This window comes from Nelusetta ayraudi, unplaced genomic scaffold (genome assembly GCF_046127955.1).
Source record: "Nelusetta ayraudi isolate G7.1 ecotype Tasmania unplaced genomic scaffold, CSIRO-AGI_Nayr_v1 ptg000070l, whole genome shotgun sequence".
In the NCBI taxonomy this organism is placed as follows: Eukaryota; Metazoa; Chordata; class Actinopteri; order Tetraodontiformes; family Monacanthidae; genus Nelusetta; species Nelusetta ayraudi.
The window spans coordinates 2,373,118-2,398,547 of NW_027466120.1; the positions used below are offsets into that span (position 1 = coordinate 2,373,118).

At 44.1% G+C, this 25,430-nt stretch overlaps 4 protein-coding genes across 6 annotated transcripts; 1 reads left to right on the forward strand and 3 right to left on the reverse strand.

Annotated features, from left to right (window-relative positions):
- Nucleotides 1-869: 869 nt before the first annotated feature.
- ube4b (ubiquitination factor E4B, UFD2 homolog (S. cerevisiae)) lies at nucleotides 870-15,977 on the reverse strand. Of its 2 annotated transcripts, XM_076041672.1 has the most exons (29): nucleotides 15,593-15,977; nucleotides 14,217-14,436; nucleotides 13,464-13,599; nucleotides 13,169-13,256; nucleotides 12,140-12,284; nucleotides 11,796-12,021; nucleotides 11,150-11,629; nucleotides 10,238-10,345; nucleotides 9,215-9,356; nucleotides 8,774-8,874; nucleotides 8,487-8,601; nucleotides 8,129-8,212; nucleotides 7,669-7,725; nucleotides 7,451-7,567; nucleotides 7,263-7,361; nucleotides 7,057-7,170; nucleotides 6,735-6,933; nucleotides 6,243-6,381; nucleotides 6,057-6,156; nucleotides 5,682-5,809; nucleotides 5,448-5,546; nucleotides 5,111-5,346; nucleotides 4,865-4,991; nucleotides 4,635-4,779; nucleotides 4,355-4,489; nucleotides 4,010-4,201; nucleotides 3,524-3,698; nucleotides 2,538-2,684; nucleotides 870-2,012 (listed from the first exon to the last, which is right to left on the reverse strand). In XM_076041672.1, exons 1-29 carry the CDS (start codon nucleotides 15,614-15,616, stop codon nucleotides 1,948-1,950), a joined length of 4,143 nt encoding a protein of 1,380 aa, XP_075897787.1. In that variant the 5' UTR covers nucleotides 15,617-15,977; the 3' UTR covers nucleotides 870-1,947. The 2 variants fall into 2 exon arrangements, with proteins under 2 accessions (XP_075897787.1, XP_075897788.1); XM_076041673.1 differs by lacking the exons at nucleotides 10,238-10,345; nucleotides 11,150-11,629 and having other exon boundaries at nucleotides 15,593-15,972.
- Nucleotides 15,978-16,212: 235 nt separating this feature from the next.
- On the reverse strand, nucleotides 16,213-17,667 carry rbp7a (retinol binding protein 7a, cellular). The gene is made up of 4 exons (XM_076042440.1): nucleotides 17,455-17,667; nucleotides 17,118-17,296; nucleotides 16,902-17,003; nucleotides 16,213-16,803 (listed from the first exon to the last, which is right to left on the reverse strand). The coding sequence occupies exons 1-4, from the start codon at nucleotides 17,525-17,527 to the stop codon at nucleotides 16,744-16,746; spliced, it is 414 nt and encodes a 137-aa protein (XP_075898555.1). The 5' UTR covers nucleotides 17,528-17,667; the 3' UTR covers nucleotides 16,213-16,743.
- A 740-nt stretch (nucleotides 17,668-18,407) lies between these two features.
- On the reverse strand, nucleotides 18,408-22,263 carry nmnat1 (nicotinamide nucleotide adenylyltransferase 1). Its single transcript, XM_076042436.1, has 5 exons — nucleotides 22,120-22,263; nucleotides 21,583-21,722; nucleotides 20,758-20,941; nucleotides 20,121-20,245; nucleotides 18,408-19,320 (listed from the first exon to the last, which is right to left on the reverse strand). Exons 2-5 carry the CDS (start codon nucleotides 21,695-21,697, stop codon nucleotides 18,917-18,919), a joined length of 828 nt encoding a protein of 275 aa, XP_075898551.1. The 5' UTR covers nucleotides 21,698-21,722; nucleotides 22,120-22,263; the 3' UTR covers nucleotides 18,408-18,916.
- A 41-nt stretch (nucleotides 22,264-22,304) lies between these two features.
- On the forward strand, nucleotides 22,305-25,378 carry lzic (leucine zipper and CTNNBIP1 domain containing). 2 transcript variants are annotated; one of them, XM_076042438.1, is made up of 7 exons: nucleotides 22,305-22,455; nucleotides 22,908-23,037; nucleotides 23,379-23,514; nucleotides 23,611-23,709; nucleotides 23,801-23,896; nucleotides 24,197-24,278; nucleotides 24,373-25,378. In XM_076042438.1, exons 2-7 carry the CDS (start codon nucleotides 22,937-22,939, stop codon nucleotides 24,426-24,428), a joined length of 570 nt encoding a protein of 189 aa, XP_075898553.1. In that variant the 5' UTR covers nucleotides 22,305-22,455; nucleotides 22,908-22,936; the 3' UTR covers nucleotides 24,429-25,378. The 2 variants fall into 2 exon arrangements, with proteins under 2 accessions (XP_075898553.1, XP_075898554.1); XM_076042439.1 differs by lacking the exon at nucleotides 22,305-22,455 and adding an exon at nucleotides 22,763-22,808.
- The last annotated feature ends 52 nt before the right edge of the window (nucleotides 25,379-25,430 follow it).

Below are 25,430 nucleotides of genomic sequence, written 5' to 3' on the forward strand. Positions count from 1 at the left end.
GTCAACTCCCTCTCGAGCCTCGTTAAGTGACAGCTCGACTGTCCAATCAGGGAAGAAGCCTCGGTGACTAATGCGTCTAGTGGCCAATGAGGACGTCGAGTTTCTGGTAATAGGCGGGGCATACCTTTTCACGACTCTGACGCCACACTGCAGGATTTCTACCATGTTTTTTTTTCCTCCATCCACCCACCGCTCACCGCACCGCTGTCTCCACAACACCCAGGGTCACCGCAAAGAACGCCGCCTAGCGAGCAAAAAGGCACGTCCGGATCCCACATAACCATCACATTTACTTTTCCAGTGGACTGTGAAGCTGTGGAGTCGGTTGCTTGAAAAGCAGATTTATAAGGACTTAATAATATAATATAATTATAAAATACAGTTACATTTTAGGTCACGGACTATTTTCTTTTCCGTCTTACTAATGTGCTGCCTTTATAAACAATATCAGACGACACTATTTTCTCCCAGCACTGCTGACAAAGATGGGAAGGTTGCCAAATTAATCCATTACATCCTCACATTTACCGTAAGCGAATGACTACACCATTCCATTTGAGAAACCACATTACAAAGACAGATATTCCTGCCTTTTGTCTGGTAAAAGTTACACTCAGAACAAAATAAACTGCCAGGTTAAGTCTGGAAGGAGGAAAAAAACAGATGTTTTTAATACTTCCGAATCCACATGTTGGTGCTCACTTAACGTCTATAAAATTACAAATAGTGATTAAACTGAAGAAAAAAAAAATACATTTTTGAACAATGCAATCCAACTTGCATTCACTCAAGCTAGCCTAATAAAAAATAGACAGAAGAAACTGTAAAGTCATTGACATCGGCAAATAAAACTAGTGACAAGCTGCAAATAATGTGCATCATCATTTATTTCAGTTCAAAATCCTAGCTTCCAAAACAGGTACGTGGTTAAAGGAGACTGTTTCCTGTACAGTCATCAAGGTCGAGTTAGATACAGTGCCGTTGAGGGAGAACATCCTGCGGTGAGATGTCAGTGGTTCAGGAGTACAGCCTGGGCGGTGTGCTCCTAACATGGTGGGGCTCTTGTGTTCATGCTACATTCTCTCATGTTCCCTCCAGCTCTCCCAAAAAAGAAGGTCATTTTGTTCACAAGGCGCTTTGGAGCTTCTAGACTGGAGGCCATGCACACACAAGAAGTAGATTGAGCTAACTGAAGTCAGCAGGGGGGAAAAATGTGACAAGAAGGAAATCTTCAAAGTAATCAATTTAGATAACCACTGTTTTTTTCCTACAGTACTCGGAGAAGGTTGACATTTAGAATTAGTTTCCTTAAAGATACACCTTTTAACTGATATTCCCACTTTTGTTCGGCATTTACAAGCACAAGCCGTGCATATTCTAGATTAGAGAAACCTGCGTACATGGCATGGACTCGACTTCCCCTTTGTCCACGTCATAATGACAACTGCAGGTTTGCAATTAAATCAGAACTCCCCTCCAAACTCCAAAAAAATCATTGCCCATTTTTCCTTGAATCAAGTATTAAATGAACCCAATAAGAAAATGAGGACCAAAAGAAATATTGTTAATGAAGAAGTGTATGCACTTCGCTGGTAATCGTGTCATTGGTGAAAACCTTTTCCTGCATTATAGTCGACTTACTAACTCTTGTTAAATATATGTATATATTTAGATTTTTATATACACAAACTCATGAGAAAAAAAACTTAAAAGTCTTAACTTTATTATATTTCGCTTTTAGAACCATGAAAATGGTTTAAGACAAAAAAGGGGTAAATGCACATAATAATAATCATAATAATAAATGAAAAAATTATCAAATTGGGTCTACTTTTTTTTTTCCTCAAATTTTTGCCGTTAATGTAGTCGGGAGCAGTGACACTGTATTTAGGCAATTTGAATCCCTTAATGGCGCCGAGCAGGCCAGACAGTGGTGACGCGTGGTCCTTAGATGAAGCGTCCAGCTTGTTTCTCTCTCATCCAAGTTTGAATCCTCTCCTTCAGTTCAGGGACTGCAGAATTAATAACAGATTGTAAGTGAGAGCAGGGAAATATATGCAAACAGACAGACTGTAGCCGCGTCTCCAATCACACACTGCTGTACTTAATACCTAAAATTCAAGAATGCAAAATGCAACCACGTTTGAAAATGTGAAGCGCTTTGCGATTGGTTTAGGTGTTCTGAAATCTCCTATGTGGAGTTTGCAAATCACAATTCAAAAAAGTAGTCAAAGACAAAGACGAACACGCAGTTACTTCCAATAATGCCAAAACATTAGCATACATATTGTGACAACATTTCTTCCGTAGCACATGATAAGTGTGCTGCGGATGTCCGCAGCAGTGCTGATGGACGTTTGCCATCTGGGACACAGCTAGCAATTCAATTTGACATTTAGGTGATGCAGAAACACTTGACCTGGACTTTAAACAACATGACAGCTTAAGCGCTCTCACTGAGAAGTGCATCATCGCCACTTCTGCTTCCTCAAGGTTTGAAACGTGTTTATGGTCACGGGAGGGGAGGGGAGGGTTACCTGACTCCAGCATGCTCTCCGTGAGCGGCTGCCTGTTGAACGGGTCGGTGGGCGAGTTGAGCAGGTGGCGCAGAATGATGGATCTGTCCATGATGTTTCCAGAGGGCAGCATCACGGGGTCCGTCATGAGCGTGTCCATCAGCGGGTCTGTTGGAATTCAAACACGGGCACAGTTGGTTTTTTTACATGAAGTGTGCTCTCGAAACAACCGAAAAGGAGATGACGATGGAAGTCTTCTCGAGTTCTCAAAGTAATGACACTCTGCAGCAGCTGTGTTCTGCGCATTTCAATTTATGAGGCAAGGCAATTGTTGTAGTAGCTAACTGCCCACAAGAACAACAACCACTTGACACTGACGGTGACACACTGCTGTCTGGGGCCAGCAGCTGAACAAGTAGATGATCCCAACTAAAGGAAATATCCACGATGAACTCGGTGGCACCACTTAATGGAGCACATCCTGAACTGAAATGTCACTAGGTTGTTACAGTACGGCCAGGACGCAACAAAAATAAAAGCAGCGGTGGGAGATTTTAACCGGGTGGAAAGCCGATACTCCAGTCTCCTGCACGGCACACTCCACGCAACTGTGGTGGGCCGGCTGGCATAGCTGGGAATCAAAGGTGGTATGTGGGTCATGTTCTCTTTCTAGATTATATTAAGTCTGTGGTTATGGGATAGGCCTTGCTCCAAGCTGTCTGTATGACCTTTATGATCTGCAAAATCCCTCGCAAATGTCTGGAACTCAACAGCAACAGAGGCTGTTGAAGAGCTCGTCCGTCTGCACCGGCTGACCCGAGGTCACACCAGAGATTGACAAGGGACTTTGTCTGCCAGGAGCCGAAGATTCAGTCAATCACTATTTAATATCAGTAATTCTGTATATTGAAATATATTAAATACCTACAATTACAATGTTTACTGGATAAAAATATGTAACAGTTGAAAGTGAAAACACGTTTTGGATGAGAGAAAAAAACAAACACCTTTAAACTCGTCAGGTGCATCACTGTAGTCCATTTCAGATTGAGAGTTCTTGGCAACTATTTCCTCAACTTTCTCCAGTAGCAGCTTGAATTTTTCAATGGCGATGGAGGATTTAATGCCAGCTTTCCTCATTTTTGAGATCACCTCTTCGAAGAGCTCACGGCTGTAGGACCTCTGCACAAAGAAAAACAAAAGGGCATGTGTGTAAAGAGACAGAGACAGAGCCAGAACATTTAGAACAAGAATGTATAAGTATTAAAGATTGAGTTGACACAGGACCAAATTACATTTTCATGGGATGAATCCTAGAATTTAAAACAAGAGTGAATGATCTGCAACTGCTTCTCAACTGCATAACTGGGGACAAACAGACGGTCTTCTGAAGGCTGATCACAGTTCAGTGAACTGGACTGTGATCATCATGACCTTCCGTAGTTTGATCACACGAATGTTTGCCAAAGATAAAAACTTGTTTCACCCCTGACCTGGTCATCAGCGATCGCTTTAGCGAAGCGGGCGCAGTCTAGCTGCAGATAAATGTCTGTCAGCTGGTCCAGGAGCTTCTTGGGCTCGAAGCCGTACTTCTCGGGGTTCTCCACCTTTAAGTCCCGACACTTGGGCCCACAGAGCTGCTGGAGGTTGTAGTTCAGCATAGCAGCTAAACGTGGACCAAGTTCCTGTCAGAAAAAGGAGAAGGAGAACCTTGGTGAGTCGAGAAGGCAGCTGGAGTCTTAACATCAGTTCTTATGATGTGTATTGCTTTGCCAAAGATTCCAGAAAACATAAAAACTGCCATTGCTTTTATTTTATCTTTTTTGAAAAACACTTACAGGCCTGAGGAACGGCTTCTGGACCTGTTTGGTGAGGATGTGGAACATGTCAACAGTCTCTGTTGCCAGCGCCAGATAGGAGCGAGAAACCCGCTCGTCCTGAGTCAGCTGGGACTGGCGGCTCTGCTGCTGCTCCTGAATATTTACAGGGAAAACACGCAGTCATGCAGCGCAAGTCAGCACTCACAGTCGTAACATGTTTGTGTTGGAGTAGCGGAAAGGATGTAAACAAGCGCTTTGAAAAAAGTGAAAAGACATTGAGTGAAGTGGGAGAACAGACCCGAGGCAGCTGCTCCCATTGCTCCTTGTTCTTCATCTCCTCTTGGACTTCGTGGATACGCTTCAGGGATTCAAGGCTCTCATCCAGCAAGAAGGTTGTGTCATTAATCAGCATGTTGATGTAGCGCACAAACTGCTTGCCCGAGCTGAGAGAAGGCGGGCAAGGAGATTACATTGATTAGCATTAGGACAACATTTGACAAAATCCTTCGCCAAAAGATTAAAACTCACTTGAACTCCTCCATGAAGGTGCCGTGGTGGGCGAGGTTCTGCCAGAGGCTCTTGAAGATGGTGCTAATATGGTACCGTATAGTAAACTTGTCGTAGAACTCGCTGGTGGCACCGGTGTGCTCGACATCTGACCAGAGGAGACAGACATAGGAAAGATTGCATTCAAGAAGCCCTCTGAGAGTTCGAGCCAAAGCTGCATCACAAGTCTCTCTTTTTTATTGTCGGGCTAATCCAAACAGAACCCACCCGTGTAGAACTTCATGAGGGCGGGGACCAGCTGTTTGACGGACAACGGGTGGTTCTCCATCATTTCGGAGAATCGCTGAGTACGAGGCTGGACAGCAGGGTTGGTGACGAACAGCACCTCCACCAGCTTGGCGATAAGGTAGGGGTTCCTGATGTAGTTCTGGCTGCAGATGAACACCACCAGAAAGGTGACAATGTCCTGGACGCACGGCTCATATAAAACCTGGGGAGAATACCTGGGAGGAGGGGGGAGGGCAAGAGAAGCAGAGTGTGAATGCGTGAACGGCCCACGCAGAGGATTCTTATTGTTGATCAATCAGACAATAGAGTGACTCACTGCACTATGAAAAGCAGAAACTCAGCCACGTCTTCGATGTAGAATTCAGGAAGAGCAGCAAAGCTTTTGGGGATGTCGGGGTTCAGCGGCAGAGTGATGCTAAGAAGAACCAAGTGCATTGGCAAAAATGAAACAAAGCCCAAAACACAGACTCGTACTTCAGCCCCGAGTTGCCCGAAATACATCAGTATTTCTGTGACATTGTGAAAGCTCGTCGGCGACGGGGTGACTTACTTCGGGTAGGCGGGGTCCACCATGCGCAGAATGAGCTGAATGACGGTGCTGTAGAACTGCAGACATCTGCGGAGTAGATTCTCATCCAGCAGGCCCACGTCAGCACAGGCTTTGGCTCGCACTAGTCTCTGACAAGGCAGCCACACACCATCAAAATCAACTGTGTACATGTCTACCTGGCACAGAACCCCTCACACTCCAGAATCAACGACTGCTTCATGAAACTGAGTCCAACTTTGTTTTCCGATTAAACTGGAAATATTTCACAAAGTTATACAGAGGTCTTGATTATCTGATCAATTACAGTGATTGAGTCATCTGGATTAATTACAGCTATTAAGTAAAAACATATGATTGCAAAATACTGCCACTTACCTTCAGCTGTGTTTTGCACCGTTTGAGCATTTCCCTGTGTCGACTAGCCAGGGGAGAATCTTTCCATTGGTTTTCACTGTTCTTCAGCTCCTCCACAGTCCTAGTGTGGGAGAAAGTACTATTAAGGTACACTGCCATGTCATGCCATTACCACCTCTTCCATTCTGTGCGTGTGTGTGCGTGTACCTGTTCAATTCACGGATGGCTCTCAACCTGCGGATGTAGCGCCTGCAGCTGGGCAGGATGGACAAGTGGTGGGTGTGCAGCGTGAAGAAGAAGCACTCGGTGGGGAACTTGGGCTCCGAGAACTTGGTCGGGTCTTCGTCTGTCCGTGTGAACCAAATTTCATTCATTACTTAGAGGAAAACTAATCAGTCTAAAGCAATTCTGCAAACACCTGGCCCATGAAATGATCACACAAGGATGAAGATGTGAAACATGACAAATATGGGACAGGCCCTCTGAGAAATAATTTTTAATTTAACTAGCATGACAGATGACAAACTGCTCTCGAGGCAACCAACCAATTGCTCAAAATGGCAGCAGTGCATGAAATTGTGTAGAAGAATGGACAATAAATAACAAGACTTCTATCACTGATCATTTTTATTAAATCAAAAGAGGCTGTAGCCAGGCTGCAGCAGGGCCTGTTTGTGTTCGTGTGTGAGAAAAACCTACGCAGCTCAGTCAGCCAGCTCTTCAGCTCCTCCATTGTGGCTTTCAGACGAGTCTCCTCGTGGCTGACGGTGAGGCGACACCGTGGATGGAAAATATAGTAGGGGTCCACCGTTTCCAGTTTAATCTTCATGCTCAGCTGTTGCAGCACCCATAGGAAGTTGAGCATGAAGCCGTCTGTGGACACCAGCTTATCGTCGGTCTAGAGGGGAAAACAGTGAATGCATAAAAAGGTTGAACAGACTATAAAAAAATCTGCACCTCAAGCCTGAACATCAGGACAATTGGGTAATTCTGATGAAATGAAAGACTTTGCTGCACTGACCTGCATCTGTGCTTTCTTCACATTATAGTTGACTAGAGCTGCCATGTAATTGAGCGCCGACTCGCGCGTCTCTCCATTCAGCAGGATGTTATGGAGAACTTTAAACAGGTCGCCCTGAGAGAGACAAAAAGAAATATCAATGCTTACACACTGCTCAAAATTCAGAGGGCATGCATTAACAAAAGTCTAGTGGAGAAGTCGCCCACCCTCGCAGACTCCAGATAGTGCTGCAATGACTGGCTGACGACCCGCGTGTTCTCCATGGTGATGGCTGGGCCAGAGAAATACTTGTCTCCCACTTTGGTCTGGGGAAAATTGGAAAGTTCGAGATTTATTCAAGTGTTGTTTTATTTTTGGCATACTATGACCTATGTACCGTGACTGGACCACGCACATCATCCTCTGCAAACACAGAGAGGTTGAAGAAGGCTCCTAAATAGGAGAGTCTCTGGATCTCTCTGCCACAGCCAGGGCTCAGAGGTTTAGGACACCACAGAGGGAGGGAAGTCACCTGTACGCCAGAGACACATCAAACTTAGCAGCGTTCCACAATCGGGTCAAGAGGAAATAATGCTTGACACCAAATGGCTGCGTATCGAAAAACAAACTCACCAAATTGCAGACAGGGTGAGTCTTTCCAAACTTGATTTCGCAGAGTTCCGCAAATGCCTGGAAAAACAAAACAGACTGATCCATCAGGATTATATTCTTACCGAGGCTCACATATCATATGCAGTGATTAAAGCTGTGCAGACATGGTGGAACAGCAACCCCCTGAAGCTCAATATCAGCAGAAATGAGCTTGTGTTGGACTGTAGTGCCTTAAACAGATGTGGCTGCAAAGAAGCTTAACCTCTGACCACTGAAATCTCAAATCGGTCCATGCAGAGGTGTACAATTGTACATATGTGCAAAAAATCTCTGGCTGTGCACCTACAAAGTGCCCTTAACCATCAGCACTTAAAGATATCTTGTAAACTTGCAAGTAAGAGAATCAATTACTCAATTACTCATTTTAAATGGATTCTGCCTCATATTATAGGACTTTTGTTGTACGACACCTGTATCTTACCATGAGGGGGAATTTAAAGTTGTCGCTGTCAAAGGAACATTCTTTCACTGCCAGGGCCAAACCATGAAGGATTGGAATGAATATCTGGGGAAAAAATAGACAAAGTTATCAACTTTGAAATGTCGATGTTGCGCGTGAAGTATCAACATCATCAAGGGTCAAGTTTTGGTTTTTGTGGGTGACGACCAGTAACCATGAACCTTTCCAATGAAGATGGTTAATTTGCATCTTAGCATGTTGATAGAGTGTAGACCAGCGGCTTCATCAGAGTGAAAAAGGTTTCTTACTTTTTAATTATTTCAACAGGCCGTGTACTTTTCTGAAGTCTTGTTTAAAAAGTGAGAGACACACTTCCCACCTGTCTGAACACTCCATCCTCCTGGTGAGTAATGCGAACCAGTTCCTGAATAAAACCATAAGGGAGGTTCCGGCACAACATGTAAGGAACCAGCAAAGACGGCTGGAGAGGGCTCCTGCAGTGAGAGAACAAACAGTGCCGAGTGTGAATTGGATAAAAAGGCGTCCTGTTTGTGTGGGGGCGAGGTGAGCGACAGTGGTTGCTATGGAGACTTAAAAATCGGAAGGAACAGAACATAATGCAAAGAGAGAGTGAGAGAGACGGCCACGACAGTGGAAGCATCTTACCGGGGCTGGGTTAGGGTGCCTTGAAGGACAAGGGCAACGTGGGAGATACACTGAGAGCGAATGTTGCTGAGAAGCTGGCTGACATTTGGTTGGCTACACATCTGAGGGGGGAAAACACAAACAATTCATTTAAAACGGTCTCACAGGCAGTTTAACAGCAGCCCATTCAACGGCGGTAAATAACTGCGTTCTTTGACAAGATTCAGCTCTGCTCACTTCCTGGCCATCTGGCTCGCAGCTATTCTCTAAAGTACATGGTGTTCTTTTGACTTGAGCTGAGAAAGAACGTTTTAGCTCCTGGCATAAGCAGGATCAAAATAATCTTTAGACTCCAATTTAATCTCTGTATAAATGTTAGAGGATGTCACCGCGCTAAAACCTGGCCCAGGCTTCTTTTCTTTTTTTTTTTCGAGCTCTCAGGGGGGCGGGTGAGCCAGTTACCTTGGGAGCTTTTCTTTCCTCCATGCCAACACTGTCAAAACGCTCGATGAGGTAGTTCAGCATCTCTGTCTCTTTGCATGTTTCAATGGTGAAGCGGTCGCTGGCAGATTCACTGGATGCCCCCCCTCCACACGCACCAAGACTGCAAAGAGAGAAAAGGTAAAGAGAAAAAAGAAAAGGGCAAATTAGGTCAAAGAATACACAATGTGCATGAGTGTGATGTTAGCATCAAATACAACCACACTACTTCTGGTTAGCCACTCTCAAAGGTCCTAAAAGAAACAAACTATGAAGCATTAGTCAAGGCATCACACCGTCACAACTATAGAACATGTCTGAAAGCTGTAAGTCATATGATGGACGTCAATGAGGAATCTGTTTGGCCCATTTAAGTAAACAAAAATACAGAGTTTACATTGTTAGTAATCAGCTCCAGCCACGAAAACTGCATGTCAGCTGACCCAAAGCACAGCACAACCTTTAGGGATACACACAACAAAAAAACAAGAGCAAACTTATCTAATAACAAAATATCAAACTTTCAAACTTTAATGGCATCAAGCTGTAATAAAGGTGTTATTAAAGGTGATATTTTACTAGTGCAAAGGTTATATTTTTTAAAGACGTACATTTGCCAACATTTCACAGGGAAGTCACAATAAGATAAGACGATAAATGTGTTGGAAAAATTGTTTTGCAGGTTCAGCATAAATAAATCAAGGCATTTTCATCCTTAAAGCATCTTAAAAGTTTGTATTTTGAGCATCTCCTAGAAGTGCACTACAGGGATGTGATCCCACCAATTTCATTGTATATTATCTGGTCAATAAATGAAAAAATAAAATCTTAAATCACAAAGCTAAAATGCCACAACAGTCTGTGATATATATGAGGAGCTTCTAATACCACACTGGCATTTGTGTGTGCTGTTAGTGAGGAGCCTTTCAGGCCCACTGGACATGCAGGAGGCTCTGAGCCAACACTCGCACACACAAATACGGGCCACACCGTGCAGCCGTGTACCTGCACCCAAACTGAACATGTGAAAAATCTTCCTCCTCCTCCTCAGAGTCTTCATCGCTGCTGCCCTGAGACATGTCTGAGAGGGCGTGGAACAGGAAGGACAGAGGGCTGGCATGACCAGGAGAGGACAAGAGGAATGAGGGGCGGGTTGGAAGCGGAGATGGTGAGGAGGTTGTGCGCGCATGCACGCACGCAAGAGAGGACAGAAGGGGTGCAAAATAGACCAACATGAAACGGCCTCGGGTCACTGGAGGACAGACCAGAGAGCGCACGAGCAGAGGAGGCTGGGGGATGGCATGCTAGCTTCCAGCGCTCTCCTGGAGCTCTTGCTTTTAAATATTCATTAGGGCCATTTTATCTGCAGCGTTCACACACTGTCACAGTTTTTAAAGCGATAGCTGGCCTCAGTGTCACTTATTTGGTTGTGCGAAATAATATAATGTTATTTTCTTACATTATAAAATTCATGCAATGGGGTGCGTGTGTGTGCGTTAGTGTTGTGTTTTTGTAAACCTTAGAAATGAGTCACCTCCAAATCGATTTAGGGGGTAATCTGCCTCCAACTAACTCAATTATATCTTCAAAATGGGACTAAATTCATCAAACTTCAACTTGCTTAATTGCATTTATCCATTTTTTATTTTCTGTTGTCCTACATTGTTATTTCTAAAGACAATGCTGTGGATTTTTCAGAATTAACATTAAACACCCTAATCCAAGTCCATTTTACCATCATAAATACAATCAGAGGCGGCTGAGTGACACCTGAGATTACAATAAGCAAAAGAGATCAGGCAAGTGGTTTAGTCCTAAGCCCTTTAACACATTTAACCTTAACTCTGGCTTCTCAAAGTCAAGCTTTAGTGTTTAGCTTACACCACAAACTGACATGCACGTGAAGGATGAAGATACCTAGACGGTGGGATCCTGGAGGCAAAGGCAGCCTGTCGAGAACCCAACCTGAGGGACGAGGGCACGGCGAGGGGGGGCGTACTGGGAGTTTGGGTGCGAGCCCTCAGAGGGACGTGCTGGGGACTGTGTGGGGGTGGCGCTGGAACCGGGGTGTTGGGAGGAACTGCAGGCCCAGCGGCGCTGGGAGAGGCTCCCGGGTAACTGAAGCCCCTGAGCCCCGGACTGGACGGGGAAGGGGATGGGCCGCCCCACGGGGAGGCGACAGAGTAGGGGCGGTAGCGCTGGGAGATGGGCATCGGGGCAGAGGGGGGGTTTGGGGTGTGTCTGGAAGGGGCAAGGGGAGGTGGGCTGGGGGGGACAATGAACTGTGGGCTCTGGGGAGCGGACGGATCAGAGGGTGTCGGGGGTGCAGAGAGGCACGGAGAAGCGCCCTTGGCAGCAACCAAAGCCACATAGTGAGGACTACCACACCCGTACAGACTGTGGACAACATCGATGAGAGAAGAGGCATCGGCAAAAATTGTGAGGCGGAAAAGATAAGAAAGATCAAACAACAGTCTGAAAGTGCACACCTGGCTGACGACAGAGTGATGGTTACATTTAGGGACACATGTCGGAGAGTTTAGGGTACTTTGAGGGTACTTGCCTGGACAGAGAGCTGGCTCCAAAGGACCCTGCGCTGGGGCCCATGGGGCTGCCACACTGGCTGGGGGGCTGCACCAGCGTCAGATGGTGGTCAGAGGATTTGGCTGCTGCAATTGGCTGAGAAGTGGCGGTTAAGCTGGCAAAGGGGTTGTGGACACGTAGCTGTGTGGACATCATTAAGACTTCCATCAAGATCTGGCCAATCAGGTCTTTGAAGTCGGAGTACACTGCAGAAAGAAGAACGACGGCACGTCAGGCGGAGCCGAGCGGATTGTCCGGAGGAGGAAGACCAAGTCAAAAGGCTCTTGGTGGCGAGCAGGAAGAACGCACCGGGGTGTGACATACCATCTTTAGGGTTTTGGTGGAACTCGAGGGCCAGTGAAGGGAGAAAGATGACATCTCTATCTTGCTCCTGCCACGATACGCGCAGGATCTTACAAATGAGCTGGAGAGCCTGTTCTTCTGAGACGCCGGAGTTAGCGGAGCTCTCCTAGGAGGCACAACGCACAGACAAAAAGAAAGAGTCAAACATCCTGTGGACATTTTCACTGGGTAGCTGACAGATTTATTGACTTGATTGACCTTCATTATAGTGACGAGTCTATGCAATACGTGCAATATTCTGTGAAACATCAGAAATATTTGTTTTGCGCTGTATACAGGGTGAGCCAAAAAACTGACATCATTTTGCAGGCCAATAATTTTGTGCAATTCTTTTTGAAATAACCTCAAATTTTCACAGAATGTATAGAAACCGATCAAGATTTTAGATTTAATGTTTTATTTTTGTTCTGTTTCCAGGTTGAGCCATGCCCTTCACTGCCAAAGAGAAGTCATTTTATGTCTTGGAATATGCTCGCACACAATCACCCAGTTGTTACATGGCACACCCAGATGACAGGCAGTGTACATATTGAACACTTATGAAATCGGTCCCATAATAAACTTATGATGTCCAACACCTAAAACGTTCAATTTCATTGAGCTAGACTTTGTAGTTTTCAAGATAATTGCTTTTAAAATGATGTCAAGTTTGTTGGGACACCCTGTATATATGACCGATGCGTCACTTTTTAGATGTGTGTGTGTTATTCACAATGTCATTGTTATAACGCCTTTATACTTTTGTATTTCTTTACAGGAGTTTTTCATTAACCAAAGTGACATATAATTTAATTGTACCAGTACAATGACAAAAGAACCTTGATAAGTGTTATCAAACATCTACACAGGCCAGACTAAGATTAAAACTGAAACTAAAAATAGTGTCAATGGAAAGTCCGCTGAAAGGTCCAATAAATGCTTTTTGGTTCCTCTTTGAGAGACTCTGCAAACCTTAATCTTGAGTATAACATGTTTTGCTGTGCTGCTCACCTTTTCAGTCAGGTTCCTCTTCTCCCTGCGATCACTGTCCTCCACCTCCATATTCTCGATCCCTGAGTCTACATCCACCTGGGACATGCTGGAAAGACAGTTATTTAACCCAGTTAAATGAGATCCACATTTACTGATTGCCTGTCATTTTTTTTAACAATATTTGAGCCTGTGAGAGAAGTACTTAATGCTCCCAACATATTCAATGTGTAGTATTTCAATTACTACAATTTAAAAAAAGTATAAATATCAACAGTTCCACAGTCTATGAGTGGAACTTTTAGTTCTACTATACCTCTTTTCACAGGAGGCAGTGTCGATGTCCATACTCTGTGATCGCGACAAACTCTGGGATTGGGTCTCAAGGCTGTTGGAGGGGGAGCTGGAGAGGGAGCTCACCCCCTCGCTGCTCTGACTACCATACGCCACACCTGCAAAAGACAAAAAGATTGGAATCTTTGGGATATTTGGATAAATAATCTGGATATTTCTGTTTGCGCCCTCGAGAATTCTGTCTTGAGGGACTGCCTTTAGCACGGTCTAACAAGAAAGGATAAATTTGGTGCTCCATTTCCCATCCTACCAAGCCCAGGAGGGATGCGATGTTTAGCAACAAGAGCGAGAAAACAAAATACAAAACAAGGCATAAAAAATTCTTAACTCAGAATCATTTTGTCTCAATGGAGGCAACTGCGGTATTTGACAGTAAAAAAAAACAACCAAGTAAATAAAAAAGTATTGTTTTTCTCAGCAAGTCTATAATTGGGACGCAGATCAAAAGCTCCTGTGGTTTCTGTTAATGCTATCTCAGTGTGTAACTGAGTCTTACTGGCCAAATATCAAGTTCACCAACATTAACGTTGCTTTTTAGTTGCCTGCAAGTCTTTCAAGACACCACAGTGATCTCCTCCAAAAGCATTTGACCATGATGATTGGATGAGATCATCTATTAAGGACTATTAAAGAAAGGGCAACACAAACGACTTAATGGCAACAGACGACTCAGTGGCCACCTGCTGTTAACTGTGGAAAGTGGTTGAGTTCTCACCAGAGGTGCCCATAGGAGATGTGGCAGGGGTACCGCTGTGGACATTGAGCCCCAGTGACTGAGAGGCAGCTGGTGGCAGGGGCTGACTTGCAGCACCTGAGGGTCCGGGTAGAGGTCCGGGGGGCGTCTCCCTCTGTGGGGATGTCAGGGGCGTGCTGAGGGGGGTGCTCGGCTGTGACGACTGACCACCGGCCAGTCGGGCCAGTCTCCTTCTGCGTATCTTGAATGGAAATTGCACAATGACATGTTTATACTTCAAGCTATTGCAAAATGTGTGTTGAATTACAGCGGCTGAAAATACACTGACTGGTAAACCTGTTAGCTTTTAGGAGCATCAAACGAAAAAAGGGGCATTTACTTAGGCATAGAAATAGAAAGGAAAAAGATCATTTGCGTTTCAATTTGTTTAAGAATGTACCCCCCGAAGACAATAACGAATTGATAATTATTGGCACGTGTTATGGAATACAGTCCTCGTTAAATAGAAACCTTGTATTAAAATAAAATGACAGATGACGAACAACGGATGAGGACAATTAATAATGACGCTCAGCTGACGACTAGAACAATAACAAACCGGGCAGACTCGATTGCTTGTTGATTTAAGAGAATAAATGGGACGTGGGGGTGAAAGGCAAAACAAAGTGAGTGTGGCTCGAAAGCAAACGACCAGAGAGTGGTCACAACGGCCCACAGCTGATTGCACAATGGTGGCCCGGTGTGTTTTTTATGCTGAGTCGTCTCACAGGCTAATTTTTGTGTTAGCCACTCTCAGCTAGCTAGCCCAAAGAATACAAGCCAAATTCGCTGCCAAAACAAATACAGCAAAACCCGTCACTGAAACGCTGAGAAATTGTATGTCAAATAAACACCAATATCTGTGTTGACTTGAACCCATCGCAGAAAGACCGCGATATGAATGAGCCAAACTTATGCCAAACATCCAGCTTTGCATTAGCCATTTAGCATTGTGCACCGGCTAAATACAACGTCGAGGTACTATCGTCAGAAGCATTCGACCGACGCTCAGCCCTGTTTTCCTGCACGGTTATAATACATCGCACTGCTGAATAAATGTTTACACGTGTCTGTCATGCATTTAGTATGATGCTGTTCGCGAGATGTTATATTTATTTATTTATTTATTTATTTTTATCTCGGATTCATCTTTACGATTGCATCAATGCTAGCCGCTGCGCTAGGGGTTCCTGGAGCACAGTACCAAGTTGCCTACTAGCAATCGGATTTCAAAATTACGTCTGTGTTGAATCAATTACATCTGTAAGCGTTTAAAGGGAGCATACAGTTTGGATGACATATAAGGTTATTTCATGGAAATCCCGCATACAAGTTATTTATTTCAATTGTCACCTTACCTCATCTGCGCTTAACTCCTCCATCGCAGCTAAGTTAACTAGCTATATTCACTTTCAACTGTTTCAATTTGTGCCAGCCAGAGCCAGCTAGCTAGCGTGTATTTTGACTAAATATGCATAGTCTAACTCGTCCAGCAAAGGTGTCAGCCTTGATTGTCGTCTAGATAAAAACGAGGACACCGTTTCGCGGAGAGGGGCGAGTTAGAGTTATTCAAAAAGCCTCTCGTCTGCTAGTTTTCTACCAAGAAACAAAAAAAGAAAAGTCGCTAGCTATTATACGTCAAAATACAACAGCGGCCATTTTGGTTCTACACGGTGTCACGTGACGTAAAAGCTTTCTGGGGCGTTTGGCGTTGTGTGGCATGCATATGTTTTCCGATAAGCCTGTTGTTCATGTTTGGATATTGTTTTACTCCCCGTTTTAGCCGTTACACTGGTTGGCATTACTAATGAGCTTAGTTAGTGAACCGGTTGTTCCGACCGGATCAGTTCCATGCGTTCTTTCCTTTGATTATCTTTGACCAGTTAACACATTCCATTGTTTGCGGCAATTATTGAGCGTAAACGTGCGGTGTCAAGAGTCGTGGCACACAGTTTAATTTGCGATAATACAATAGTTTAGGGGGACAAAAAGGTCATAGTACTTGGAAAACATGGGAGTCACGCTTTTGCAGTGTATCGCCCACTGAGCTGCAATTTCTGTCTGAATCACAAAGATGGTGTTTGGAGCAGATCTAGAAGTGATGACAACCCAGGGGGGGAAATGCTTCTTCTTCTTTTTTCATTTATTCATGAATATTTATTTACAAAGTTACATAACATAACATGTCACACATCCCGGTTTGATGTTAAAAAAAAAATAATAATAATAATTTATATTACAGGTCTTCTCAGCTCACCTGAGAGAAAACAAAAAGGCCAAGTGCTGTTTTTATAGTCCAAACGTCCAATCTCCATAATGTGACGAAGAAGGCACTGACGCCATCTAGTGGTGACATGCCAGAACCTGACAGAAAAGCCACTAGAAGTCGCACCATGGAGCAAAATCCCCAAGACTTTGAAAGTGATGTTATTTCAGGTCGGGGTTTTCCAGTGGCCTATCCAACACGCGTGATGTCTGCCGTCACAGACAGATTCCTCGCTCCTCTTCTTCACTCGTTCGCTTTCTTCTTGAATACCTGCCTGCAGACTTCGCCCTCGCAGTACAGGTCCTGTAAACCACAGAGAGGTTAATGGCTTTCAGAAGACTGCGTGCGTGACAGCTCATACTGCGGTGTTTGAAAAGCTGTCATGTTGTTCACTGCCGTACCAGATGCAGCTTGTCGTCTTCCACCCAGTGAGCCCAGCCGCGGTTCTTCTTCTCTCCGATCTGCTCACACACCAATTTGTTTCCCTGCCACGTCACCAGTGACTGTAGCAAGGCCAGAGGAGAGCTTGGATTAACACAGAGCACTGGGAGCCCTCTGGGGGCAATGACACATGTCGCATTAGAGTTCCCACAAGGCAAAGGTTCTTGTTTGGTCACCTTGACGTGTCTGTTGTCCTGCCCCTCGGTGAACTCCTCAAATTCCTGACCCACTCTGAAGGAGATGGAGTAGTTCCGAAAGGTGCTGCAGGTTTTGATGATGCACTGGTCTCCCTTCTGCTCAATCACTTTCCTCATCTTCAGCATCTGGGCAATCTTTCTCAAGGAAGTGCTGATACCTTGAGAGTTATTGTTTGACGTGAGCAATGCAGGTTAAGGGAAAGAAGAAAAAAAAAAAAGGTGGTCACCATGACACCATCACACAGTAGAACTGCTATATAATCATATACTTTTTGGAAATGCATCATACAAAAGCTATAACATGCAAGACACTTACCCAGCGCAATCATGTAGCCTTCCATGTTTACATTGCTGATCATTTCCCAGCTCCCACAAATGCTAGCAAGCATTTTGGTGGCCCCTTTTCCTCCCCCGAGGTATTTACAAAGACTCCCTGGTCCAGTGCACTCTGAGAAGAGCTCAGAAGCAAAGCTGCTGCTTTGTGAGAAACATGCAGCTACAAATGTAGGCTTTGATTCACTGTCACCTGAAGGGTGCGTGTGAGGATGAGGGAGGTACTTTAATCAGTTGTCACCAGTGAGACGGGAGAGCCAGACGGGTCGGACTGGTCTCATAGTTCACCAGAGGAATAAACACTGGGGATACTTTACTCTCTGGTATCCCACATTAAATCACACACAACTGCACTTGAAGTATTCATTGTTGTCTTAAAGGCTAATTGTGATCATTTCCACCGTTTGCCTCATCCCATTATTGCATTAGGAGAACGCTTTTTGCACGCAAAGTGGCAGCGGATTTTACAGACACTGGAATCTCACTTTAGAGGTAATTCAATAAAAAGAATTCCGCAACGCTATATTTGGGGAACTTGGGGGACTTTATTATCGGAAACTGTGCATAAGAACGCATGAAATATTGTGAGCACACAGAGGAAAACACGCTGGGCTCGAACACCTGCTGGTTCTATTAATATGATCAAGGTTGCAATGGCACGCCTTTCTGCACGGGGAAAACAAAGGTGAGACCGACAGCGACGCTGGCAGGCAGTTCTGGCGACCTCACGCAAGTCAAGTTAAACAAACACACATGGTGCTGGTTGGGCTTGTTCTTGCAAACAAAGGTTTGGCCTTTGGCATCACAGACAGGCTTCTCCAACTGGTGTAATTCAAAAGCCTGGATGGAGTATTTAGCTCTTACATTTCACTCACCATGGTGCAACAATTAGTAATAGATTCTATTGCTGCATCTGACATATTACTCGGTGCACTTCTGATTACAATCTGTTTATTTTGGCACCATCCAAGGAGAGAATCTCAACACGTCACACAGCAGCATTGCAACTGCAGTAAATATTAAGACTAACCCAGATTGCCAAAAAAAGGTGTCATTTATTGCATTCTCACTCAAATCACAGCAACAGTTTTCAAATCAGGAAGAATCAAAGTTCAATAGTGTTCAGTTTACAGTCCTCATGAGAGTCAATGTACAACAGGGGGTTCCTTCAGAAAGATGTGAGGTAAAGAGGTACAAAAAGAAATAGCAATTTGCTAACTTGTCATAGTCAGTAATGAAAAGCAGCTAATTCTATGTCAGGCCTTTTAGCTGCTGGTGTTTTTCTCACTCTTAAATGATCTTACCTGTATGTAAGCATGGAAAATCAGATAGTAAAACTCTACATCACTTCATTAAAAAAAACTATGGTGTACATTCTAAAAATAATCTACGAGTCCAGTTCTGATGGAGCTGCACTGTGAACCACAGCACCGAGAGACTCTTCCTCAGCTGGAGGAGGCTGCAGCCGGGCACCTCTGCAGAGGCGCCAGGGTCACTCCTGCGTTTTTCTGCTCGCTCTCGGCGCTGTACAGCTCATGCGCCCGTATGTACCGAATCACGCTGTCCGGCACCAGGTATCTGACGCTCTGGCCGCGCCGCAACGCCCGCCGCACGTGTGTGGCGGAGATGTCGTTGGTCACCCACTCGTGCACCACGTGGATCCCCTTGCGGTGGCTCCAGATCACGTCCGACTGGTCCACGGACTTAAAGGGGTCGCTGCCGCAGCGGGTGATGCACACCAGCCCGAAGCAGCCCATAATCTCGGCGAGGTCCTCGTGCTTCCACAGGTTGGGAACGGTGAAGGACTCGAGGACGTCGGCTCCGCACAGCAGCATCATCTGAGGGCCGTCTGGGCATGAGAGTGAGAGGGGTAAATTTAATCAAAAAGGAGGAAGAAGAAGAGGAAGAAGAAGAAGAAGAAGAAGAAGTAAAATCTGACACTTTGTTCGACCATCAACAAAAACTATGCAGCTGTAAGGTTGTTACAACCAGCTTGCAGAGGGTGCGGTTACTAACATGGGACGTGCAATTTGTGTCATAATCACAAAGAGCTGATTTGCAGAGCTGCATCGTGTGGCGTGCGCTTTCCAAAAAGTGAAGCAAGCAAAAGAAGTAAAGGATGAAGTCTCTTCACGCCATCTCTGGGGAAATCACTAACAGGCTAGAGACACGTTATTCTTAGAAGAACATCGGCAAAGGGAATTTTCCTCACAAGTTCTGCATTATTCTGCCGTCTGCTTTTCGAAATGCAGCATAATGAAACTGACAATACACAGCAAGTCTCTGTTGATTTCCTTCTTGTTCCAATCTCGTGGCTCAAGAGGAAATATCACCATCACCACTGTGTTTAACCTCTACCCATCATGAGAACAATGCTGGAAAAACTTGGGCGACTTTGATTGCCATTTGCTTTCAAAGGTCATCTCTTGTTTTCTCACAACCTCACCTGTGTTAACTGGAAGCTGCCGCCCATCACGCAACACCACGCACCACCTCTAAACCATTGTCCCTATCATGAACTTGAATGAAGCGCAGTCATTTGTGAACGGAGCGGGAACAGGAGCCGACTTGTCGCCTCGCAGGAACAGGAATAGTGAGTTGCTGACTCAGAGAACTTTTTCACTTGTTATGCAACCGCTGAGGACCTACGTCTTCCTGTGTGATGGGACGAGGCCTCGACGTGATTTTCCTCCATGCGTCTCTTTTTGCCGTACTTGACTGTGTCCACTTCATCGCCGTCGTACGCGCCAGCACTGAGTTCTTCATAGTGATGCCTGCGTAAAAACAAAAACACTGAATCAATATAACTGTGGTGTTAAAGTGTCAGGCTGTACGAAATAAAAGCAGACAGGAGAAATTTGTGGGATTGGTTCTATTAATATTATTGTTATTAGCAACAGTCTTTATCTGGTTAAAAACAAACATTTTGTTAACATGCGCTTCACTAAATACAATCACAGTCTTAAAACAGATTCTATTTTATAATAATGGCTTTAATACAGATCACTGTTGCTGTTATTATCAATCATTGTACTACTTTATTAATCTTTACAACAGGTATTTCAGTCTCTTGCTGTCAGTACTGAATATTAAAGCAAAGCAGAAGAGAAAACTTTAAAGATGACGTTACAAAAAAAAAAGGAGACTTGGATTAAATTTTCAAAAATGGTCTTAATACTGTTTTCGATACTCAACAGTGTCATCTAGTGATATTACACATTGCTGCCCTTGACAGGAAAGGGCAGAGGCAGAGCAACTTCACAGGGCGTCGGGAGTGTCAACCCACCTGATGACTTTGGCCGTCTCCACCCACTCAGGCTGCAGGCTCTCCCAGGAGTCCACTGTGATCCAGTCTGACGTCTCTGTGGCAAGTTTGGCCATCTCCACACGGTGGCAGCCTTCAATCAGGCCCTTCTTCTGATAGCCGTCACCCACTGGGGAGATGATGCCCTTCACCACTTTGTACTTACCTTGGACATCAAAGAACAGATATGACTGTCATAAACTGGACGAAATTCCCTGGATTAGGTTATACACAGGTTAAAGATTTATTTTTCTTGCAAATGTGGCTACAACAGGTAAGGCAATTACCCAATAATACAAGGGCTCTCGTATATGCACAATGTCTTTATTATTCAAACAATACTTCTAATAATCAGATGTAACTATCGCTTTTACCCAAGCGATACAATGGATCATTGAGGTTTATGCTTCATAGTTAACACCACTCATTATCCAGTTACACCACAGTACATATTCACTTCTGTAAAATGTCTGGGAAAGTAAAAAGCTGTATATGCTATTGCACTAATGCTACTTTGCTGCAACTATCTCAGAAAGGGAGTATGCATATATAGAATAGAAGGATACACATTATGATTAGGGTGGAAAAAATACGAAGGACTGTAATGCATCAAAACAACAACAATAATAGTAGTAATACATGATGTACACCATACTAATGTCAATCTATAAGATGCAGCGCAAATCACAAAGGCTTTATTAGAGTGTTTTGTAAATTGATTTCTTAACAACTTGTGTTTTCACTGGTGTGTGTTGTACTGAAGCCTCATTAAAGGACAGTACTCACGTAAGGGTCATTTCACCTAACCTGTATCCTCCAGATAATCCCGAGCCAGTTCGAACATCCTCAGGTGCATGTTGGTGATGGGGTTGAAGGAGCCGCAGGACAGCAGGATCACGCTGGATACTTCTGGGTCGTCCATGGCTCATCGCGGGGCTGGGATCAGCCTGCAGCAACAGCAGCAGCAGCGACAACATGACGATAGCTTCAATGTTACGTCGGCTTCCTCATTGTTAATGAGACTCGCGTGTCACACAATCTCTCCCGCTCTCTGACTTCTGAAAAGCGGCCAATTCATACCGGTGGAGAAAAGTATACTATGTCACGTGGTTCCAGAAAGTTTGGAAGAAGAGTGAGCGTATAAATGTAAAACATATGATTTATTTGTAACGGACACAAAAGTGAAACCAAAAACACGGGCTAGCTTTAGTCCTCACTGAATGACGTACAAGGTTTGCAGGGCGCCTAAACAGAAAGAGTAAGACCCCAGACATTTTTGCAGCACGGAGGAGAAATGCTCTAGCGTACAATAAAACGACAAAATGCAAGTAATTGGTGAACTACCGGGTAAATATAACGGCCTGTGATTGCTCCGGAATGTCTTCTGTGTCTTGAGCCGATCCGGAAACAATGCGGACGGACGTCCCAGAGCGTGCAAACTCTAAAATCTGATTGGACCGTTGGAGGAGGAAGGAGCGAGCTGCGCCCACTGTGGTGAGCTGCGTTCAAGAGTACAAATCTATACACAATAATACGATCTGACGGGGGGCTGTATCGAGAGTTTCGTGTCTGGAAAAATCAATATTACTCCTTTTCTCTTTGTTTGTTTTGTAGACATATAATCTTACTACTGGTAAAGATTTTTTGTGCCGGTGACTGACCCACAACAGTCGAACCCAAGTAAGTTTTTTGTTTTTTTTTAGCATGACAGCTAGCTAATCGGCTAGCTCGACTTAGCATAAAGATTTTCCAGCAATAATAACAATAACAATGATAAATAATAATGAAAAACCAGAATTGTTAACACAGTAGTAGGAACGACAACCATTATCGGCATTCTGATGCAAACAAGTCATTTATGTTTCCAAGCTTGACTGACGTCAAAGCTATTTAGGTTTGAGATTATGCTTTATTATCTAGAGGTGTGCTTTCTTTGTTGCAAAAGATTCTTTTCTAGTTTCTTTTTGTTTTAATTGGTCGTTAACAGTCACATACCTTCATCTGAAAGCTCAACAAAGACCGACAATTCTAGGGTAGGCATACCAGGATAAACACTCTGACTTAGTATGCTGCAAAAAACGGTTTAAGTATTGTTTGTCGTTGGTTCACTGGCATTTTTGTGCTCCTCGCAGATTGGAAATTCAGTTTTTATAAGGCAAGGATGGCTTCGCGCGGGAAATCAGAGACTGGAAAACTGAGACAAAACATGGAAGAGCAACTGGACAGGCTGATGCAGCAGCTGGCGGATCTGGAGGAATGCAGGTGCAAAAAGGGAGAAACGTACTTCAATCTCAGTTTAACACTTGCAATGACGAGGGCCATTTTCTAAAGAAAACTAGTGAAGCATCATCATACATTCGCAGAGGATGAACTGCTACACATATATCTAAAAGCTTTAAAAAGGTTTTCTTATTCTTTTGAGCTGGACGGTTTTGTTGCTTGTTCTATGATACCATTTGACCAAGGCTACAATGTAAATAGACCTCACTGATAATATTCCTGCTTCAATAAATGTAAAACAAAAAACTTAATAGATCATTGAATATAAATTGACATTTTATTATTGTGTCTATTGTCTGACATAGCTGACTTTTCTTTTCCAGAGAAGACCTGGATGATGATGAGTATGAGGAGACAAAGAAGGAAACATTGGAACAACTGAGCGAATTCAATGATTCCCTGAAGAAGATTATGTCGGGAGACATGACACTTGTAGATGAACTCAGCGGAATGCAGCTGGTATGCCTCATACATTCTTAATTCACAACTCCCACCCGCCCCTAATGACTTACTTGGCTAGTGATTGTGTGTCATCTCTCCTCTTGTGTTTTTCAGGCGATCCAGGCTGCCATCAGCCAGGCATTCAAAACCCCAGAGGTGATCCGACTTTTTGCCAAAAAGCAACCAGGGCAGCTGAGAACCAGACTAGGAGAGGTGAGCTAATGCCCAGGATATGATTGTGTAGTTACTGTTTGTTTAATGTCAGAACCACTCAGTGGATGCCTGGTTAACTGCGTGTGTGCAGATGGACCGGGACGTCATCGTGGGGAAGCTGTCGCGGGACGATTATACACAGCAGAAAATGGAAATCCTCACAGCCCTGAAAAAGCTTGGAGAGAAGGTGACGATCACTCACAGCGGAACACTTGTGGCTGATTCAGAGCTGTGCTCGCTCCTGAGTCACACACACACACACACACACACACACAAACTTATTTCAGTCACGTAAGCCATCAGCAGACCAACAAGCCCAAGTGGCATTTAGCAGGAAGTTGTGACATGTTAATCTGATTACATTGCTGTTCCTCTACAAACTTCACTTTACCAATATTGTTTTTTAACAATATACATTTCTAGTCTGTCGATTGGATCTTCAGCAAAATGAATCATGCAGCATTTTTGCTTTTGTCCGATGCAACAGCTGACTGCAGAGGATGCGACGTTTCTCTCTGAGAACGCTACAGCTACACTGAGCCAGTTTGAAAAAGTGACTCCAGATTTGGGTGAGAATCACTTTCAAATCAATATTAAGCCATGAAATCTGTTGGATGGTCACTCCCACTCAACAGTGCCTTTCTGTCTTTCTTTTGTCTTCAGGCTCTGAAGACAAAATCCTGGCTCTGGCCAGCTCTGGAGTGAGAACCAAGGTGTAGTCGTTGTGCAACATGTTCATTTTAACCCACGTCAAATGAATGTGCCAACTGGCTGCTGAATTCGCGTATGATCACTTTTTTTTTTTTTTTTTTAACAGTATTGCTTTTGTAAAGTGTCTGTGAGAGTGTACAATAGCTATGAGCCTGTGATGTGTTTAATGTGAAGATGTCATCAAATCAAACATCTGGTGCAGTTTTTTTTCTTATTGAGCTAATTAATCCGTCTTTAACAATTAAAGTATTTGTTGATGTCCTTGCAAAAAAGGGCTCAAAATATTCAGATTTATTCCATTTCAAACATGGACAAAACTTGTTAAGGCTGAATGATTAGTGGATGTGGACACATCATTGAACAGAGAGCAACAGCAGTGCACCGGCAGGAATATACCCGATGCATCAAATCAGGCTCTGAAGAGCAGACCAAGGAAGAGAGGCAAAGGCTGATTTTCTCATTTCTTGCATTTTTACCACCAGGCAAGAGGCGGAAAATGTTTACAAAAATTGCTGAAGTCAATTTTGCATCAAATGGCACTTTTTAATTCTTCCACTGAGCAGCTGTTCTAGTGATGTGGATTTTCGTTATTGATTGAAAAACATTCAATGCCGAGTTATATGTTGACATGGGTCATGTGATGGTCTTGGGATGTGATGACTCATGAGGGATTTGGTTTGTAATGAAATCATCTGGGAGAATCTCCATTAGCTGCGGCTCACAAGGTCGTTTGACGGCGCTCCACACAGTCGGCACCTTCCTCAGACTGCCACGTACTTCCGTTTGTGTATCAGATGACAGCTGGTGGAGAGGAAGGGATGTGAACACAGCATTTAATGTCAGTCTCTTTTTGATGTGTACAAACATACTTTTAGTGTTTGAATTTATCACTGATATTCAGCTTCAAATGTATTTTTTTTTCAATTATGAGAACAAATAAACGTATTCGATGGGGGCAGCACGTCTCGTTTGTTTATTTCTGCGCACCATATGATCTTCAACCACCAGAG